Source organism: Leptodactylus fuscus, chromosome 2 (genome assembly GCF_031893055.1).
Source record: "Leptodactylus fuscus isolate aLepFus1 chromosome 2, aLepFus1.hap2, whole genome shotgun sequence".
NCBI classification, from domain to species: domain Eukaryota; kingdom Metazoa; phylum Chordata; class Amphibia; order Anura; family Leptodactylidae; genus Leptodactylus; species Leptodactylus fuscus.
This window is the reverse complement of record NC_134266.1, coordinates 189849496-189872589: the sequence shown is the minus strand read 5'-3', so window position 1 is coordinate 189872589 and position 23094 is coordinate 189849496. Positions and strand designations below refer to the sequence as shown.

The 23094-nt window shown below is 40.7% G+C and overlaps 1 protein-coding gene across 1 annotated transcript in view; it reads left to right on the top strand.

The window, feature by feature from the left end:
• Nucleotides 1-23094, top strand: part of UBAC2 (UBA domain containing 2) — a 111060-nt gene that overhangs the window by 84889 nt on the left and 3077 nt on the right. The window contains exon 9 of the mRNA XM_075265365.1: nucleotides 16414-16515. Within this exon, the coding sequence (XP_075121466.1) occupies nucleotides 16414-16515 (102 nt within the window). The remainder of the gene's footprint in view (nucleotides 1-16413; nucleotides 16516-23094) is intronic.

Sequence of the window (23094 nt, the reverse complement as noted above, 5' to 3'; positions counted from 1 at the left end):
GTACACTATAACCACATGTATATATAACCACTTGCATCTAAGGCTTGAAAAAGCATTCTGAGGAAAGCGAAACCGCTGTTGTCCTTTTTTCGCCTATAATGCTTCTTCTCCCTCCCAAGGATGTTTTTAAGTGTATCCAATAAAGGAATTGATTTTAAGAAGATTTACTGACTGGTGAGTGCCCGCCCCACTCTTTTGCTGTTTTTCTACTTATATAACCACATGTATGGGCACCCTTATATTATTGGTAATTGTTACCATTATGACCAGCATTACTCATGATGACACATAGCAGAACTGCTTAATACAGGGTCACAGTGTCAGGTCCTGGATTAAGCTACTAAAATATTTCCAGGCAGAATTTATTTGCATGAAGAAACAGGTGGTTTGAGCTGTCGCAGCACTTTATTCTACTACCACATGAGCATATGGCATATTGTGATTTTAACAGGAAGCAGTCGAGTTCTTCCTCGGCTCTGATAAAACCACAAACATCATTTTCTAAGTTTTCATATACACACACAACAAAATTCAGATTTTATACTCTCTATACTGATTCAAAGCCAAAACCACCATTAAGTTGTTTTTTTTTTTTTTTTTTTTTATAAATGTCTTAAAACTCTGGGGACATCTAATTAATATAATGATACGTCCTAGCATGGGCCTGCAGGATTAAATACTTATGATAATCAGGTTTATTATAACGCTCACTAAAGTTTAGTGAAAGGTTTGTAACATTTCAGATATACAGTTCCTGATGCAGCGATTCAAAGCTTTACTAAAATCCAACCCTTTATTCTGTTCCTATTGGGTAACTTCTAATGCACTTTTTGGTGGTGGGACACAACCAGTTTTTGCACATGGTTTCAATGTGTTTCAGTAGTGCAGTCAGAAAATGCTTTTAAAAACCCTCTTTTTAAAAAAAAAAAAAAAAATAACAAAAATTGATGTTCTTGGCCACATGGCAAACTCCCATTATGTGTACTAGAACCTTCACAAAAAAACACAAAGTTCAAGAAAATATTTTGCGTTGCCTGACAAACAAGTAATGCATGCTGAGCATATCATTATCATGTAATTACATTTAAAGGAGTTGTCCAGGATCTGAATGTATCCACAAGCTAGGTCATCAGTATCAGGGTCTGACTTTTGAGCCTCACACTGACCTGATGAATCAGCCATTGGGAACCGTGTACTCAGTGGCATAACTAGGAATGGCGGGGCCCCGTGGCGAACTTTTGACATGCCCCCCCCCCACACACACACCGAGTGTGGCCCCTGCACACAGTATTATCCCCAATAGTGGCCCCTGCACACAGTATTATCCACAATAGCGGCCCCTGCACACAGTATTACCCCCATAGTGACCCCTGCACACAGTATATCCCCAATAGTGACCCCTGCACACAGTATATCCCCAATAGTGGCCCCTGCACACAGTATTATCCCCAATAGTGGCCCCTGCACACAGTATTATCCCCAATAGTGGCCCCTGCACACAGTATTATCCCCAATAGTGGCCCCTGCACACAGTATTATCCCCAATAGTGGCCCCTGCACACAGTATTATCCCCAATAGTGGCCCCTGCACACAGTATTATCCCCCATAGTGGCCCCTGCACACAGTATTATCCCCAATAGTGGCCCCTGCACACAGTATTATCCCCCATAGTGGCTCTTGCACACAGTATTATTCCCCATAGTGGACACCCATAAACAATTATTGTACTCTGGGGTCTTTTCAGACCCCAGAGTATAATAATCCGAGACCCGGGGGAATAAAAACATAAAAAACTACTGTTTCTTACCTGTCCCCCGGCTGCTACGCTGTCGGCCTCCGCTGCCGTCCTTCTGCAATGACGTCGGACGTCACATGACCCGGGACGCAGGCCGGGTTCATGTGATGTCAGAGACGTCAGACAACAAGGAAGGAGGCCTGGCCAGGATTGTGGAGAGGTAAGTAACAGTGTTTTTTATGTTTCTTACCTCTCCCGGTCCGCCAATCATTATACTCGGGGGTCCGAAAAGACCCCCGAGTACAATGATAACAGCGGTAGCGGCTGTCACCGGGCCACTAATGTCCCTGGCCCTGTGGCAGCTGCCTCTGTTGCTATGGCGGTAGTTATGCCACTGCATATACTAGGTACACTCGCCGACCCCACCACTATAGTGTACAGAGCTCTGAGTCACTTGAATAGGAGCAAGGCTGTTTCCGGCCTTATACTTAGTATATGACCTCCAGCAGCCACATCAGGTATTTCTAAGAATGATTTTGAGGCAGAACCCATCTCAAAATTCCCCTGCAAAAATCTCCATGTGAACTCACTTTTGCTACTGATGTTACTTGCATTTATTTTTGAAACGGAACAACTAGAGCAGAAACTCCGAATAACAGAGGAATATTCATGATAAAAAAAATCTAATCATAAAACGCAAGTCTAGTAAGGACTGATTCACATGTTGCAGCCATATTGCAGTTTTATCCAATTTCAGAGCTAACGCATGGAGACTGTTATGTAGTCTGTTCTGTAACTCTCTCTTTCTCACAAAAGCATCAGCAAGATAAATATTGGCGTGCATTAATATGAACAAATCACTTGGAGTGAGATACAAGTCTAACTGCTATCTGCATTAGTCTCTATCTATATCTGTCTCTTTCCTCTTTCACTGGACTCTTGCTCACTCCTTCTTCCCTACCCTCTATGTAAAGCTTGAATATGACATCTTTGTGAGTTCTGTTCATCTCAAGACTGATTTCATGAGAGATTTCCAAAAAATGTCAGTTTAGCATTGGGTAGGAGAAGCAAGAAAAACGCCATCGTAAGTGGAGAGAAGAGCATTTTTCTCTGATATCAGATTAAGGGGTTATGACACCCACTACTCCAATTGTATCAGTAACTGTTAATCAGCGCATAGAACAAGAAGCAGACAGCTCTTCTCTCTGTACAATGTCCAGACCAAGGTATTACAGGTCAGCTCCCATTTATTTGAATAGGACTTAAGGTGCTGTGACTCAGGTCAGACACAACACTTCATTCTCTGATCTTAGTGAGTTACCTTTAAGATACAGTAGGTTATCAATATTTGTAGCTTGGAGCACTCCTTTAATGCTTATCTTCAACATGATTATTACTTATGGCTTTGAAATCTGTGTATTTGGAGATATATTAACACTTATATGATCTTTACCACGCAAAACAGATTCCGCAAAGAGAGTTAACACAACATAAGAAAGAGAAAACCCTGAGTTCTGGCGTGTTTCCATGATGACTAATATGTTCCTTATTTGCAGTAAACTTTTTACTTCTCCAAAACCCTTCCTTGTGTGTACTTATAGATCTACAGCACAGTACATGTTGCTCTGATCTGTACAAATTGTAAGAATGAAAAGTTGTGGAGTTATATGTTGTAATAACATTATGCACACTGGTTAAAGTAGGGTTATTCATGCTGTACAGACAGGAAAGTTAAATCCACACATTATCGCTACGTGATTTTTATTTGAAAAAAAATATATTACCTTTGGTAATTGGTCATTGGCCATCATGGGTGATTGGGTATTGTGACAAGTGACAGCCGACACATGTGGACGTACACTTACTCCCTATTGTACACACCCATGATATTATCCTCAGTTGAGTAATAAATGTTTTCAAAGCAAGTCTCTTGTCATCCTTTTATTAACAAACATTATTAATCTGTCATCATTTACCCAAAATGATATTGGTTTATTTCTTTTTCTTGTGCTAAATATTGTACATAGCATTGTATTGTATGTGTTGTACATCGTGTTGTATATAGGTCAGAGATTGGACAAAAAGAAACAAATTTAATCCTACTAATATTATAAATTTGTTTGGATGTTTGTTCCTCAATCACACAAAAACAGCTGCAGGGATTCAGCTCAAATTTGGAACATGCATACCTTGGAACCTTGAAAGATACATAGGCTACATATTAAGCCCCTAAATGCCCACACAACGCCACCACAAGCCCCGAATTTGTCATTCCGCAAGGCAAATGGAGCCGAGATTACGTCATCTGCTCTGCTTCAGCCACTTTCCGATAGGCCCGCGGCATTGTGTGGGCAGCGCTGAGGACGCTGTACACGCTGTAGCACATGCCTCCCGCTGCAAGCTCCGGACTGTCCGGAGCGAGCGGCCGTGCTGTAGGTGCGCGAGAAGTCCCTCCGCTGTGCCAACAGTGCGCGCACGCCGGGGGATTCAGCGCTTCAACCACTGCTGTGGAGGGGTTGCTTGCCCCGCTGTTGCCAACAACAAGTCTGACTGTGGTGCTGCAGTGGCTGCTGTCAGATGCAACGTGCGCACGGCAGGGCAGTTTGGGGAGGAAGGGGATGGGTGGCATGAGTGGGGGGCAGCGGGTAACAGGGGGAGGGCCAAAGTGGCGACCATTTGGGGTGGGGAACAGGGGGTCCTGGGGTGGGTAAATGGGGGACACGCGGGAGGGCGCAAAGGGTGAGGAGGGGTCCAGGGACCCACGGTACTACGAGGGACCCCGGGATGGTGGTCACACAAAAGGGCGAGGTTGCTTGGGGGTTGCCGGACCACACCTGCATATACTGCACAGCACAGAGGTGGGGGGGCAGCTGTTGACGGGAGGGAGTGTGCCGGTGTGTGTGTGGGGGTGCCGCGGATGAAGTCGCGGGAAATGCTAGTTTGCTTATAAAACTGAAAATTTGAAATTAGAATTGATTATAGTAACCAAGAGAACCTGCTGCAAGTACAGGCGCATCTCAATAAATTAGAATTTTTACAGTCATTCGATTCAAAATGTGAAGCTCATATCCTACTAATATTATAAATGTGAAAGTTTGCATGTTCGTCTGTTTGGATGTTTGTGTGTTTGGATGTTTGTTCCTCAATCACGCAAAAACGGCTGAATGGATTTGAATGAAATTTGGCACATAGATATATTGCAACCTTAACATATAGGCTACTTTTTCTCCCGGTAAATGACATAGCTTCATTACAGTTATGAATTTATGTTCACATACTATATGACACTGCTCTTATTTCACCTTCTGAGAAAGCCAGGGCTGTTATCTCTCTGTGTAAACACACACTAACCCACACACTAACCCTCAGTGTGTATACACATTTGCATATTATCTGATCTGCTCCAGTGCTGACAAAGTGACATGGGAAAACACCTTTAGGCTGTATTCACACAGAGTAACGCCAGGCGTTTTTTGTGTGCTTTTTGCACATAGCGCCACGTTAACGTCGCGCTATTTTGCGGTGGTGTTGCCCGGCGTTAACGCGGCGCTATGTGCAACAAACACACAAAAAACGCCTGGCGTTACTCTGTGTGAATACAGCCTTAATCCAAATTGGCAGTTTGCCAATTTTCAACATGCCTGGAAAAAGAGAATTTAATTTGTCGCAAACAACTACAACTATGAAGGAAGCCAGAAGTCAACAGAGTTCTCCTCAAGCGCAGCTGAGGAGGGTCATCGATGCTAACAACACATGCATTATATGGCTTCGCAGCGAGCTATTGAGATGCCGGAACAATCACGGGCACAGCGCGAGGAATGCGTTCAGCGGCAGGCTCGCTTGACAGCTGTAGAAACACTGGAGCAGGCGGATCATCAACACCAACAACACGCTCATTATATGACTTTCCAGTAAGGTGCTGAGATGCTGGAACAATCACAGGCACAATGCAAGAAACAAGTTCAGCGGCAGGCCAGCTTGAGAGCTTTCAAAACGCCGGAGCATGCGTATCATCAACACTAATAACACGCTCATTATATGGCGTCCCAGCGAGCTGCTGAGATACTGGAACAATCATGGGCACAGTGCGAAGAATGAGTTCAGCAGCAGGCCAGCTTGACAGCTGTCGAAACACCACAGCAGGCAGATCATCAACACCAACAACATGCTCATTGTATGGCATCCCAGCGAGCTGCTGAGGTGCTGGAACAATCACAGGCACGGTGTGAGGAACAAGGTCAGCAGCAGGACAGCTTGAGAACTGCCAAAATGCTGGAGCAGGCAAACCAGCAACGGCAGTAATTTGCTGAATGTAGGCGGATCATCAACAACAAACAACCTGCGTACGAAGTCGTGGCAGAAGCTAGTAGTTTATAAATCATTATACATATGGGGAGATATATCAAGCGCTTATTTCTTTTAATGTTGTTCATTATCACAGGCTGTTAAAGGGAGTCTATCAGTGCCAAAAGTGCTTTCGAGCTAAACACATATTTAAATAGCCTTTAAAAAGGCTATTCTACTACTACCTTTACTTCTTGTCCCTGCCCTGTCTTGTTAAAATGCTTTCTTTCGTTATGAAAATTAAACTCACAGAGCACCCTGGGCTTTCCCCAAGGCCTCCGAGCACCCCCCACGTCATACCTTTAACTCCACCCCTCTATTGCTTGTGCTCTGTCTTTCCTCCTTCATTCTTGGCCTCTGACGCTGCACTGTTGTAGTTGAAATCTCAGGCATGCGAAGTACCACTCCGGTCAGAGCAGGCTGCTCATGTCTGAGCGGCCATGTTGGTGTAATCAGTTCTTTTGCAGAAGCAGTACACTGTAGTTGACCACAACAAAATGGTCGATCGGACATGCTCAGTCCGCTCTGACTGGAGTGTTACTGTGCATGCCTGAGATTTCAACTACAACAGCGTGGCGTCAGAGGCCATGAAGGAGGAGGTTGAGACGGAACACAAGCAGTCAAAACGACTAACACAATACTTGGTAGGTGTACCTAATTACTACTTATCAAAAACTGGACTGGAAAGTACACTAAAATATAACTTTTATTGATAATATTAAAAAGTCAAGAAAAGGCTTAGATACAAAAAAATATAGCCTAAAAACAACAGGGCTAGGGGTCAGTGACTAATTCACACCTGTGTCTGGATACAAAAGTACATGTCTAGCTATAAGCTAACCTTGGCAGGGTATGTATAATTCACTTGTATGCTTAGATGCAATTAGTACACACACCTTACTCCACTGCAGCAGACACATAGAGTCACCTGGACACAAGATCTCAGCAGACCACTAAGCTTGAGGGTAGATAGATGGCACCCCCATAACTAAACCCTAGTCACTCCACCACATAAACAAGTCAGAACGACCAGCACATTCATACATCACTTAGATACATAACACCAGCCTGACGCGTTTCAACTGGTAAAACGCCAGTTCATCAGAGGCCACTATGTGTTTAGAGCAAACTATAGTAATGTTGTACAGAGTGCTTAATAAAGAGCGTAACATGCAGCTGGACGGCTATGGTTATCAGCCGTAACTGCTTCCCCGAAAGGCCAGCTTGATATAGTCATGGCCACGCCCCTCAATGTGACGTCACCAAAGGAGTGCCCAATCGGCACAAAGATACCCCTTAATGACGCCGCGGCGAAGCACCGCCCATCGGGGCGTGCATTAATCTCCTGGGACACAAAAGCGTCCCTAGTAACCCCCGGCTCTATACCGTGGCTACAACCTATACAGGAATCAGAAGAAACATCGCATAAGAGCAATCACGTAAACTAATGCAGGTTTCGCTCCAGGCTTGAATCAATCCAGCACCTGCAGCCATTACACGCCTCCCGACAACAATAGACAGACAGACCAACATAAAACACACAACAGACCTATGTCCACTATTTTGATAGCAGTAAGCCAGCAGCACATATATAAACATAGACAGCCAAGCTCTTAACCCCATATATATCAATGAGACAACATATACTAATAGCGGAGATATATAAGGTAAGTATATGACACGTATTGTCTTGTATACCTTCAATTAGTCATTCTTAGTATACCACTTTGACAGGAAACACATATTACCACGCATTGTTTCTACTACATGGGTAAAGAGTTCCTTCTACTTTACACACAAGATCCAAGTCCTATGCAGCAGTCTGAATAGTTATCGATCATACTGCTTCTGTACTTATACTTTATAGTAGTCATGTTTAAAATTTATGAATTACATTTGTATGTTGAGGAAATGTATTCTAAATGGGAAGGCCGCATATTTCTAATTAGTAACACGTTTCAGGGTCAAGTTCTTAAAATAAACTTAATTCAAGTTGCCCTGAAGAGTCATCTTAATGGCATTCCTGAATTATTATTATTATTATTATTATTATTTTTCTAAATCTAGATTGTGAGCCCCATATAGAGCTCACAATCTACATTTTTCCCTATCACTATGTCTTTGGATTATGAGAGGAAATCCACACAAACATGGGGAGAACATGAAAACTCCTTGCAGATGTTGTCCTTGGCAGGATTCCAACCCAGGACTCCAGCACTGAAAGACTAAAAAAAAAAATCAAAATATAGTACACATATCAAGAGTTGGCCCTTGTGTAATGACCTGAGCAATACAATTATAATGTTAGTTTGGTCGCATGGTTATGGGTCTGGGGACGTGGCAAGGCAAAATATTTTTTTTTTAGTAGAGAAGGACTTAATGTGCAGAAAAAGTAAATCATCAATAACCTATACAGATTTGGTATTGAGGTAATCACAATGATTCTGTCATTTTCCATTTCCTCCCAGATAGAGTTAGTAAAAGTTAGTCTATGAGTTATACGTACCCCACAATATTGCCATTAAACACTAGAACTTGTTCTTACAACATAAAATAAAAAATAAATAAGCCCTCATACAATTACAGGTTTAATGTTGACTGAACTGGTGGTGGCATATGTTCCCACTCCACCAGGAGCACTCGCAAGTACAGCATTCAGTTGTCTCTGACACTCCCATTGAATGTCACAAGTCCCAAACACATTCTGCTCGTCTGCAGTCAGGTTGAATGTGGAGCATGAGAAAGGTCCCTGTCAATTTACATCAAGGGACAACCCTTTTAAGGACTAAAATAGGTCAGTCACTAAAGGGTTATTAAATATCTTCTCCTCTGATATGACTGTTCTTATCACCTTCTCTTATACTGCAAATTCACAGAAACTATTCTAACAGATATTGCCAAGTGTGAAGTATCTGTAGCAGTATTTTCGCGCTACCATGGCACTGTCCCTTGTTTTGATCCTTCAGAGGATAATGACAAGCATTTGTAATGTGCTTTTCTCACTTAGACTGAAAGCACAGCAAGAATGGTGAAGTAGGGTAGTTAGTGGCTGCCATATAGGTGGTCATCCCCAACACCCACAAGGGTCAGTTGTATTATATTTTTGGCATGTGGCAGAAAACCGGCATACCGGCACACAAACACAGGGAGAACATAAGAACTCCACGCAGGATCCCAGGGCAGCAAGGTAACTGTGCTAACCACTGAGCCACCGTGCTGCCACGTATAAGAACAAGGTATGATGAAATTGTGAAAATTAGTGATCAAGATGGTAGTCTTTCTCCACTGCTAAACGTTGAAATTGCAAAACCAAGAAGGAAAAGTCTTGGAATTATAGAAATCACAGTAATGCAAGACATGCTAAAAATATGCAACTGATAAAATTTGAAAACAAAATATTAAAAAAATCTTGTTATATTCAGAATGAATTAATGCCATAGCCAGAAATACAAGCACTTATGTGCCATGGTATGCAATCACTGACGTTAGTCATGGTTGTTTGAGGAATATTATGCCATGCTGAATGCACTTGGGCATGCACATCATCAAGATTGGCTGCTGGCAGTCCCTTTGCAATTGCCAACCAGTGATGTCTTAGATAATGCTTGATGGGGAAACAAGTCTGGAAATGATACAAGCCATTGTAGTACGTTTACACCATGCAGGCTGCACACAATAATTTTGCCCTGTTGAAAAAATTAAAACATCTCCTAGGATACAAACCACTGGTTCAACTAACAAATCAATGTGAGCTATTAGTGTAGAACCAAAAGTCGCATGGGGGGAACCCCTAAATAATTATAAAACTTTATTCACATTGCCTGTTTCTCTACCAAGGAACAAATTGTATGCGGCTGCAATCTGATAGCAAACCAGTATAAAGCTTGCAGGACCTGAATAAACAAGGGAGCAGCTGTACAACCCCCTTCCTCCGAGGTTACTGACCTAACACCACACCAACGGGGGAGTAGGAGGAGGACAGTCTGCCACTCTGGTCCCAGTTACAAACTGAACAGGTATAAGCAGCATGTGTACCGACTTAACTAGCCTATGTATATAACCCTACGCGTTTCCTCATAGTAGTTTGATTCATCAGGGTCTAAAGAGATATCTTCAAGAGTAAAAACTGCTATTGATGTTAACACAGCGGTGATACGATCTGACTGCTGGCAGGTCCACTCTGTAGTCAGTCACAGGCAATGTGAATAAAGGGCTAGTTCCCATATACAGCATCTCCCTTTTGATACGGTCTGACTATTAGTATATGTAGTCTTTTTATTGACTTTAATCCATTCTGGCAAATAATTTTTTTTATCAGGAATTAATAAAAGAGACGTTTTATAATTATTTAAGGGTTCCCCCCATGGGACTTTTGGTTCCAGCCTGTGAATTAGCTGTATCGGTGGGAGCCACACAATTAGGTTTTCATACGGTGATTTTTTTTTTTTTTTTTTTTTTTTTTTAACTATTACGTAGTGTACCTGAAATGAAGACTAGAATGATCCAACAACTGTACATTATGCACACTCCCCCAGACCATAATCTTTGAAGTAGGTTTGATCTGACATTCTCTTGTGAAGGCTGCTTCAATGCATTGCCCAGGTGGTCTCCAGACCAATTTCCAACTATCATGGTGTCCAGGACGAAAGTGCTCCACTCCAGCTTCCATTATGATCTTGCTGTGCAGCATTATAACCTTTTAGAGTGGTGGCGTGAGGTCAGTTGAAAACCTGTAACTAGACATTTGGCTTGTAGACCATTGTTGTGCAAATGCATTCTGATGGTTTGTGGACGCTGTTTGCCGCTCTAGGCTTGGGATCTGATGTCTAATTTCACTTGTAGTACAGAATTGGTCACTATGCACCACTCTTCCAATCAGGCGACCCGTCTGTGCAGAGGTTCTGCAGTGATAACGTCTCAGCCAAGGCACATAGTGACCTAGTGAAGTCATAAACCATGGTCTTTCAGTTCAAGCATTCTGTCCCTCTACCTTTACAATCAGTGGCATGTTCATGAACAGGGGATATCACACAATTATCCCTTACCAAGTGATCTCATTTTTGAGGTTTTATGTGGCTAAAAAAAGCTTTGCTTTAAAACTTGCTTTTGTTCCCCGCCCACGTGCTACAGATTGGATTTACGTGCTTGAAAATTTGATCACTTGCAGATCTTAGCGACACCAGCTAAATCCTTGATTTCCATAAACTTACAGTTTGTCCTTCCTGTTGTTGTAATTTCAGTGTTGAGGAGTATATTTTTATCAGTCATCATTTAGTGTTGTTTTAAAGAGGACCTTTCATATCCTCATGAAAGGGCAGTTTTATAAATCGGTAGAAAGCTGACATTGCGCTGAATTCAGCACACCGTCGGCTTTCTTGGTATGTGCCCCGGTGGAGGAAATATCAGCGCCGTTAGTTTCAGCCCCACTGTCAGAAGGGTGTTCCTCATAGCTCAGAAGTCATCGCTGGGCTGTGAGGAACCCCCATCCCCCCTTCCTCCCCGACTGTACTGAGTAGACTGTTCTAACAGTCTAGTACCGTCAGAGGGGTGATCCTTACAGCTCAGCCATTTAATTTTTTTAGTTGGAAGATAATATGTAAAAATTAAGCATGACAGAGAGGATCTTCCATCTGTTTTTTTAAACACTGCAGTCAATAATAACTGATATAAATGGAAATTGTTCTGTTTGTACCAGTCCTGGTAACTCTACAGTCTGTTCTTCTGATCTCCTGACAGATTAAAACTTTACAACTGTAGTGTTAAAATAGCATCATATGAACAGATTCATCAAATCAAAGGATAACGTATTTTATAAATTATCAAATAGTGTCAACTAACATAACTTCATCTCTTGTTTTAGTAGAAGGTTGAATGGAATTTTTTTGCAGGTATTATAGGAGACACTTATTCTTGATATTATCAAATTGACTATCTGATTCTTCTAAAAAGAAATCCTCAATCATTTTATCATCTTCCAAAGTGTTTTAATCTTTACTATTGGCTGTGACACTCTAAGAGGCGAGAGTTGCTTGCTTTTCAAGGCCTTGTAGACCATTTCTTATGTGTGAGCATTTTAAGTTGCAGCACTTTTGTCCTATATATTAATACTAGCTAATAGGATGTTTTTTTACCATTTTTTTTACATGATGGGAGTCTTACCCAATAAGAAGAGTTTTAATATTCACTTTAGTAGCAAAATAATCATGTTCCCCTTTATCATGAGATATATTTTTTTTTGTTTCTTCAAAAGTAGCCATTTTATTGCATAACAGGCTTTCAGTAGACTAGTGAACGTATAAAGCCACACATTGTGCTAAGCGAAATTATTGCAGAATCCCTTTAAGTTACAAATAAAAGAAAACAACTTGCTGAGCCAAACGGTTTTTTTTTAAATTAAAATGTACTTAGTAACTTAAGGTTTTAGCTTTTTAAGTAATCTTTTTCTTTGTTTAAAGGGAACTTGTCAGAAGTTTTTCCTACATAAACTGCTCCTATCATTTACAGGATGAAGTGTTAGCTCACTCAGCATTTGGCAATGGAGGCAGCCACCAGTACGTAGTATAGCAGCAGTAACCAGCTGAAGACAATATGGATTATCCAGCACAGCACTTATACAAAATAAACACTCCTTTTTTTGTCAGCACACAGTACCACACACCGGAGGATTAGATACACGCGTCTGCACACAGCACTACACGCTGGAGGATTAGATACACAAGTCAGCACACAGTAACACATGCCAGAGGATTAGATACGCACATCTGCACACAGTTCCACATGCCGGAGGATTAGATACGTGTGTCTATACACAGTTACACGTGCCAGAGCATTAGATACGCATGTCTGCGCATAGTTCCACATGCCAGAGGATTAGAAACACATGTCTTTACACAATGCCGGAGGATTAGATACGCGCGTCTACACACAGTGCCACACGCTGGAGGATTAGATACACAAGTCAGCACACAGTACCACGCGCTGGAGGATTAAATACGCATGTCTGCACACAGTATCACAAGCCGGAGGATTAGATACTTCGTGTATGCATACAGTACCAAGTGCCAGAGGATTAGATACATGCGTCTTCACACAAATCCACACGCCAGAGGATTAGATATGAGCTACTGCACACAATATCACACGCCGGAGGATTGGTTACGCGCCACTGCACACACTACCACTCGCCAGAGGATTAGATATGCACCAATACACACAACACCACACAAGGGAGGATTAGAGACGCGCCACTGCACACAGTACCACACGCCAGAGGATTAGATATGCACCACTCCATAAAATGCCACATGCCAGTGGAATAGATACGTGTGTCAGTACACAGTACCACCGGAGGATTAGATACATGGCTCTTAACAAAGTACCACATATTAGAGTTTTACTCCAGGTTTCCAAAGCAACCCAGCCATTTTTCTTCACTACTTTATGTCAGCCTTAAAGGGGCAGGGCACTGTGAATGACACTGTTACACAAGATCATATACACACAGCTTTACTCCAGGTCTCCATAACAACCGATCGCAGGTTTTTCACTGATATTCGAAATGAGATACACATGAGCACATGACACTTATGGAAACACACAAACGATATACAAAATACACCAGTGCAAAATTGGACAATTCTTATTGGGCCAGTACACAAACCAAAAATTAAATATACCTGGGTCCTCCTGCTAGTGTAGTATATTTTCCAATATTCTTTCCAATACTCCACATTGCGGAAATGCAGCTTTTTTTTTTCTTTCAGATTTTGCGATTTTGCTGCGTTTATTAGCCAAAGTCAGGAGTCGATTAAACAGAAGATAGAAGTATAAAACTTTGCTTTTATATTTTACACTCCTTTTCAAGCCACTCCTGATTTTGGCTCAAAAAACCACAGCAAAATCTGCAAAAAACCCCCAAAAAACTATGCTTCCTCAATGTGGGGCCGCAGCCTAAAGGATCTAAAAATAATCGATACTTTGACCCATCCACAGAATAGGTATTCAGCATAAGATTGATCAAGGTCCGACACCCAGACTCCACATTAGTCGGCTGCTGCTGTAAGCTGAATATAAAACTATACGGCCAGGAACAGCCATACGCCTATTCAAGTGAATTGGAACAGGTCAATGTTGTCCTGGTACCACCACTACATTGTATGGAGCATCATGCACTGTATACTGCTTCTAGTCCATACACTGTAGTTGTGGCTCCCACTTGAATAAGAGCAGAGCTGCTTCCAGCAGCCACATCAGCTGATCGTTGTGTGGGGGTCTGGGTGTCGGACCCCAACTCATCAGATACAGATGATCTCTCCTATAGACAGATCTTCAAGACCTATTATCTTAGATCCTGTGCAACCTTTATATTAAAGATGATTAGTTTTAACAGATAATGTGCTCACCTTTACTTCATTTATAAAGATGGGAGATTAGAAAATGAAAAAATAAGACCATCAAAATAGGGTAATAGCCTAAAATATATATTTATCAAAATACTCCTACTTTAAGTTTGCTTTAAGTTTTCAAGATACTGTCACAATCTAGACTAAAATATAGCTATGTTTTAACTGTGCACTACACAAATGTAATATACTGTATCTATTATGACAGTTGTGAAGTTATCTTCATGAAGTGCATCTTTTTTTATCAAACACACCACCTCTTGTATTGTATATCAAGATACATGCTAATCTCTAGACTGCTTTATCTTTGACGTGTCTGATGGCGTGATGTGTGCTTCATTTTATAGAGCACGTTGATGTTGCTTCAAAGATAAGGAATACATACTCCTATCTTATAACTACATCTTGCAAAGTTTTGCGGTGGTTTAATGTCGAGGTCATATACCTCCTAAGATATTAGTTTTGGTATTTAGTAACCCAGATCTTTCATAAAATAAAAGTTTAAAAGCATGCAGGGACACCATGATGCAAAAGTAGTAAAGAATACCCTTACCCACAGTGAGTGGTGTAATGTATGACTGTACAAAAGACATTACCTTCATCTGAGAGATGAACATGTTATAATCTGTGCACTATGTGCAGTAGTAAGTAACATTGCGCATCACACCAGTAATGCTCAACTTATTGCTAAATAGAAAATAGATTTGGTAACAACATTTTATATGTCTTAAAGAAAACTCAACTGAAAAACCTAAACGGCAGGACATTGTCAAAAGACAATAATGATAAATGCTTCCTGTGTGCTCTAAATAGGTCTACAATAAAGAGGGAATGGCTCCCATTCTTCATTTATTTTTATTTTTTTTTACTTTAAAGCATTCCCTGCTGGGTATTTTTCCTGAAAATCTCACCTGAGGCTGGTGCCACATGTTGCGATAACGCTGCAATTTGGCCGATTTTGCAAAAACCGTGACATTTTTCAGTACTTGCAAAGTGGATGGGATTTTGGCTAATCTCATTTTTTTCACAGTGGAAGTGTTGTGATTTAAAAAGACTGTCCTGTTTTTGTAAATTGGAGCATGTCAATTATACCTATGGAAACGCAGGCATTTTCTGTATGAGTATAATGGGGACAGAAAGTCTGCAGAGGAACACTTTGTGGACTCTCTGTGAAAAGCGCTGCAGAAAAAAAATGCAGTCAGTTTCCACCACTGTCTTTTTTGCTTTTTGGCCACAGCTCGCTACGTGGCGTCTTAGCCTTACATAGGTTTGGACAAGTTCAAGAAACTAGGAAACTAAAACTCTAAAGCATTATAAACACAACAGTGCCGTTTTTCACAGACCTAACATTTATGAAAAACTAATGTATCAGACTATTTTTAGCCGTATTCGCATGACAGTAAAAATGGCCGTGTGACAGTCTCTTTTTAAACCCATGAAAGCTTTTGGGTGTATTCACATGTCTATGTAAATGGTTTATCAAAAAAACAAACAAACAAACATATGAATATAACTATACACATTTAAAAACAAATTTTCACTGTCATGTGGTTGTTTCCAGGGCATGTCAACAGAATTTCATGATTATATTTGTTGGGTTTTATACAATAGCAAATCTTTAGGTTAATGTATCTGTGTATATGGATCTGATATAACATGTAAGATAGTTATACTTTATTATATGTTATGTCAAATGTTGTTCCAAATCCTAGAATCAAAGTAGGGTGTATATTAGTTACTTGTATTACATGTAATTTCCAACTTCTGTAGAATCATTTAATGTTATAGGAATCCGCTGGCATGCTTTAAGGTTTTGGCATAAAATTTTATCTCATTTAGTCACTATGCTTTAAGGAATCTCACAGTTCCTGCACATGTATGTTTGCAGACAAAATATAGAACCTGATATATTGCTGCTTTTTTATATCTAGGGTGGAATATTTGGCTGGAATCGCTTCTTCCAACAGCTGCGGCCACGACGGGTTATTAATCATGCAGAACCACAAGCTCCACCTCCAGCACCTGAGGAGCAGGTACGGCATATAATGATTTACCTATTTGTTAATAGGAGACAGTAGTGATATTGAGTATCTCTCTGGAATTCCTTTACATTTTTGATTAGGGTATAGGGTAGGGCTGGGCAATTATGCCCTAAATCATATCGTGATTAATTGGGCATTTTACTTCAATTACCACTAATGGTGATTTAGACCACGTCTCCTAAAGCACACCCTTGGCAAACCAGCAGTTTCCATCGGACGTATTACTGGGGGAAAGGTGTCTCTTCAGACCCGAGAATATAATTATCAGAGGCCCATGTGAGGTGAACAAACAAATGATAGTGTTACTCACCACCCCTGGGCACACTATGTGATCAAAAGTATCCACACCCCCTAAAAAACATACGTTTTTCATATTAGGTGCATTGTGCTGCCAGGTACTCCATATCAGCGACCTCAGTAGACATTAGACATCGTGAGAGAGCAGAATGGGGTGCTCCGCGGAACTGACGGACTTCGAACGTGGTCAGGTGATTGGGTGCCACACATCACACAGGTCAATACCAAACGACGCCTTGCTTGGTGTACGGAGCGTAAACATTGGACGATTGAACAGTGGAAAAACGTTGTGTGGAGTGACGAATCACGGTACACAATGTGGCGATCCGATGGCAGGGTGTGGTTATGGCGAATGCCCGATGAACGTCATCTGCCAGTGTGTGTAGTGCCAACAGTAAAATTCGGAGGCGGTGGTGTTATGGTGTTGTCGTGTTTTTCATGGAGGGGGCTTGCACCGCTTGTTTTGCGTGGCACTATTATCTGCCTACATTGATGTTTTAAACACCTTCTTGCTTCCCGAAGAGCAATTTGGGGATGGCGATTGCATCTTTCAACACGATCGAGCACCTGTTCATACTGCACGGCCTGTGGCGGAGTGGTTACACGACAATAACATCTCTGTAATGGACTGGCCTGCACAGAGTCCTGACTTGAATCCTATAGAACACCTTTGGGATGTTTTGGAACACCGACTTCATGCCAGGCCTCACCGACCTACATCAATACCTCTCCTCAGTGCAGCACTCCGTGAAGAATGGGCTGTCATTCCCCAAGAAACCTTCCAGCACCTGATTGAATGTATGCCTGCGAGAGTGGAAGCTGTCATCAAGGCTAAGTGTGGGCCAACACCATATTGAATTCCAGCATGACCGATGGAGGGCACCACAAACTTGTAAGTCATTTTCAGTCAGGTGTCTGGATACTTTTGATCACATAGTGTGTGTGTGTGTATATATATATATATATATATATATATATATATATATATATATATACACGTATATTTATATATAAACAATTAGTTGCCACTCCTAGTGTGTGTATATATATATATGAACAGAAAAACAGAAATCGCAACTGGACAGATCTCTCCTATAATAAACACATCAGATCCCAATGAAGGCTACAAGTCTGGTTTCCATTATGGTATTCATTATATTGCTGGATTGAATAGTGCAGCTATTGTACAATTTTGAAGGCCCAGAGGGAAGGCTTCAAAACATATGTAAACATGTAGAGGATGTGAGGTAAAATTAATCTTCCTTTTTAAACAACCCAAGTGTCTTCAGTCTTCTCACATTATAAGAGGTATTCGGTAAAAATTTGGTTCTTGTGTGTAGATTTAAGTGCTGATTATTATTATTGAGAACACTAATAGGATTAGAATACTGTATCTGTCTCATATGAGTTTTCATTTTAGATGTACCTTTATTATTTTAAGTTCTATTGCTCATAATATAGAAAATGCTAGAGTTGGAATGGATAAAACTGGTTTCCATAGCTGACAGAGACTGGGTAAGTGCTCTGTGTATATTCAGTGGTACAATACCCATACCTAGTAACAGCATGATGCTCCACCTTTCCCTGCAGAATCACTCTGAGTGCTATGGAGAGTAATCACACAGTGGCTGTCATATTATGATATATATTGTCATATTGAGTTTGTCCTGCACCCAAATGCTTTGTCAGTGTGCTAGCCTTGTTTTTCATGGCTGGAACACTGACCCATTTCAAAATGGTCCTCATACTCAATAATACCTATCATGGGGAAAAACTCAAAACAGGTTCTATACCTGTCTGTTTTCCATTCTGGACTCGCAAGATGAAGTGAATGGGCCCATGGAGACACACGTGACACTTATGTGCAATTCCTGACCTTTTACCATGGATTGTAGCCTTGCTGTCAGCTAAAGAGTTACAGTGAAAGATGGAAGTGTTGTGATAACTAGTGAAGGAAGGTACTGCAGAGACTCTTAGGAGAGGAAGGGGGTTTCCCAGTCATCTTTCCAGAGAGTTTGCAGGTTTATATCCCCTGCATCTGTGGATGGTGTGCCTTATTTATAGGTTGTAAATCAGGCGCCCCCTCCTTTGGGCATTGTCCCAGTAAACTGGCATAAATTATCACAAATCCACATCACACCCCTTGTACCCCTTGGTGCAGACGGAGCAAAGTGAAAAAAGTTGAACCCTTTTGTGCAATCCCTTGATTTGTGAATTTTTCATATTTTGTACACCAGAAAACTGAAATTTAATGAATGATAAATCTCCCCTGTGTGTACTGGTGGAGACTACTGCGACTACTGTGGGGTACAGACTAGTCTCACTTTCTTAACTATTTTTGGCAGACATCTGTTTCTGTCCCAATGAAGTATACTGTACATTTTAAATACATCAGTGAAAAGAAACATTGACTCTTCCTGCTAGATAGGTGACTAGTTATAGAGATCATTGAATAAAATGACTCAGAACATTTAGGTGGGGGATTTTATATGTATGTTTTGGATAGCAGTTTGAGAACCATCACTTGCATATTATTATGAGAGGTATCGATAGTGGTTTTTCCAGTAAATTGTATGGTGGGAAATTACCAGATTTTTAGCTGACATGTATACCCAATTCTGATGAAAAATATTTGTTTTATTCCTTTATTAGAATATGCCATGTACACTAACGCTCATTATTTTACAGTATGTATACTCATGGTATGTAACAGTTGTATAGCAGCTTATGAAAGTTAGTCCATGTTCAGATGTAGCCAGATTGCCACAGATTTGTGGTATGAATTCTGCATAACATGTCTATGTTAATGTAACAGTACAGTACATATTGGATGGAGTTTTCAAAACCCATTCATGGCATGGCCCTATCTTCTGCAGAATTGCTGTGGATTTTTACTGCAGATTTCACCTTTTGCAATGCATTAGGTGAAAACTGCTGCAAGCCTGTAACAAAATGTCTCTAGCACATGATACTGACATAGATTTCTAGAAGCTTCAAAGTAAAATTTACAGTAAAAAATATCTGACACATCCGGCCTCTAATGTCTTTGTTTGCTCCTTGTGACTCCAAGTGATTGAGAACCTGTGACATGGAAAATAAAGTCTAATCTGCAGACAGCATGTTATAGAACAGGAGGAGCTAAGCAGATTGACATATGTGAGTGTATTTGTGGGTAAAGATAAAAATTCCAAAATTCAGTTTATGCAAAAAAGTTGCTAAAAATGTCATAGTTAGATGAAAGTACTCTATTAAACAATGTAAGACTGGATTTCCCCAGATTTTACTTTTTCCCTTAGAACTCAAAGAAGTAAAATCTACTTTGTGTGTCTTTGTTTTAACTGCTTATCAAAGTTGATGATCTGTCACCATTCACTTTACTTGTAAGATGAATTTAGTTACAACCAAATGTGTCCAAAATTCTGCACAATGCAGAATTCTTAAAAGGAAATAAGGGTCAAGAAATAACGTCCTCAATATCCTCAACTTCTGTATTACAAAGTATAAAAACAAAACAAAAAAAATACAATGAGACATTGTTTAGGAAAAAACTGTGTGACTTAAAATGAACCTGTCACCTACAGCAAAAACTGTGATTCTATTTAGTGAGTGTAATGTGTGACCCTTCTGTCTAGTGGACAGAAAAATCCTGCATGTAGGATTATTTTGTCCGCTTGAAAAAACGGACATGGTTGTAAACGGACACTTAAAGGGGTTGGCCACTTTCAGATCAATATTGACAAACAAATGTACAGTAAAAAGATATACAATTTTCCAATATACTTCCTGTATTTATTCCTCACGGTTTTCTAGATTTCGGCTTGCTGTCACTCATTCTGTTACTTCTAGAGGATAAAAGTCTGACCATGGTCATGTGATTTACGGTCCTTGGTCATGTGATGGACACGCAGGTGCACAGCTGATTACCAGGCAGATGTCTGATTATTGTGCTGTGACTGTAATGCACTGTACACCTGTGTGCTCATCACATGACCATGGACCGTAAATCACATGACCATGGTCAGTTTTATCCTCTAGCAGTAACAGAATGAATGACAGCAAGCCGAAATCTAGAAAACTGTGAGGAATTGATATAGAAAGTATATTGGAAAATTGTATATCTTTTTATTGTACATTTGTTTGTCAATATTGGTCTGAAAGTGGCCAACCCCTTTAAGGACACAAATGGACACTAAAGGACACAAGATAAAATCCCATTTAAATTAATGGAAATTGTAAATGGACACAGCTAGTTTCTTATCTCAGAAAGAAGCACCAAAGAAAACAGGGAGCCGCACCGGAGACCAGGGAAGATGAGTAACATTATTTTTTTATGTTTGATCAACTCTCCTGGGCTTCTGCTTGTTATACTGTTGGGTCTGAAGAGACCCCAAAGTATAATAATAGCAGTTTCATTTTGTGTTTGGTTTGAATGAAACTTCTGGGCAAGTTCGCTCAAGTTCCTTCAGGGATTCGGGCTAGGAAAATATGTCTTGCGTGCCATTCTTGGCACGCGCACATGTATTATATAAAAGATCGAGTGATTGTATAGTCACGACCGTAAGTGTTGGAGCCCCTGAAAAGTTTTCCAGAAAATGAAGTACGGTATTTCTCACAGAAAATTATTGAATTTACATGTTTTGTTATACACATGTTTATTTCCTTTGTGTGTATTGGAACAACACAAAAAAATCTGAGAAAAAAAGTCAAATTGGACATAATTTCACACAAAGCTCCCAAAATGGACAAAATTGCTGGCACCTTTTCAAAACTGTGGGTAAATAACTTTGCTTCAAGCATGTGATGCTCGCTCATACTCACCGGTGGCAAGAACAGGTGTGGGCAATATAAAAATTATACCTGAAACCAGATGAAAAGAAGAGACATTGACTCAATCTTTACATTGTGTATCTGTGTGGGTCACACTCAGCATGGAAAACAGAAAAAGAAAACTGTCTGAGGACTTGAGAATTAAAATTTTGGAAAAAATATCAATAATCTCAAGGTTAGAGAACGGGCTAAATGTTATGTTTGTGGTTACATAGGTAGACAACAGACACTTTTCCTGAAGCCTTTATCAGCAAACTACACTATCTGAACTGATTGTCCTGAGCAGGGAGAACTGTAGATAACAGTGAGAATACGCTGCCCCCCCCCATTTCCCATAGAGCAGTGACTCACATCATATTATCACATAAGCAGTGGCGTAACTAAAGTTTTATGGACCCCGGTGTAATCTTTTGTCCGAGGCCCCTACCTCATCCCTAAAGCAAATTCTTGGTAGTGATGGTTTCGGGTGCTAAGGAGTTTAATCAACCTTAGTGTGATTAGGGTAATCTGTGGTTCTCCTTGGCTTGTGGGCCAGATGGAAGCTGCAATCTTAATACTGATGCCAGTGCTTATGGGTTCCCTAAGGCTCCTTTGCCCCGGTGCGACTGCACCCTCTGTACCCTCTTATGTTATGCCCCTGCACGTAGACCGTGCTCCATGGAAACAATGTGAAAAAAATTTCACACAGCCGGCAAAAAAGCAGCGTTGCTAAAGCAATGTATTTAGGAAAACTCTTGAATTCACATAAGATAGCAGTATAGATAGGATCCTTGAGATGGTAATACCTCTGTAAGGCCCAAATTAGGATGCATCCTTAAGGAGTTAGTAAAGAGCATATATATAGCATAGAATGGTTAAACCATTGTGCTTTAGCCTTAGCCTTGCACCCACTAAATGTTTTGGTTTTTTTTAACTCCTATTTGATCAACCTATCAAAAATATTTGGTTTGCTAAATATGACGCTTACCAACCTAATTGGCAGTAAAGCAATGTGTGGCTGTATTCCCTGCACATGTCATGGCTGCATCCATGTAGGCAGAAAAAATAGAAAACATAACAGTACTTTTAACTTTTTTGCAGTGGTCTGTTCAGTATGGTGATGCTTTGTTGTATGTGATTCCCTTTGTCTTTTGGAAATTCGTTCCTCTCTAATGATTTTTTTTTTCCCAGTAGCAAATCTTGATGTTGGTATAGTTCTGTATAGTGACAGTGGTTAAATGTTTGTGAGGGAGTACTAAAGACTAGAGATGAGCGAACAGTGTTCTATCGAACACATGTTCGATCGGATATCAGGGTGTTCGCTATGTTCGAATCGAATCGAACACCGCGTGGTAAAGTGCGCCAAAATTCGATTCCCCTCCCACCTTCCCTGGCGCCTTTTTTGCACCAATAACAGTGCAGGGGAGGTGGGACAGGAACTACGACACCGGGGGCATTGAAAAAAAT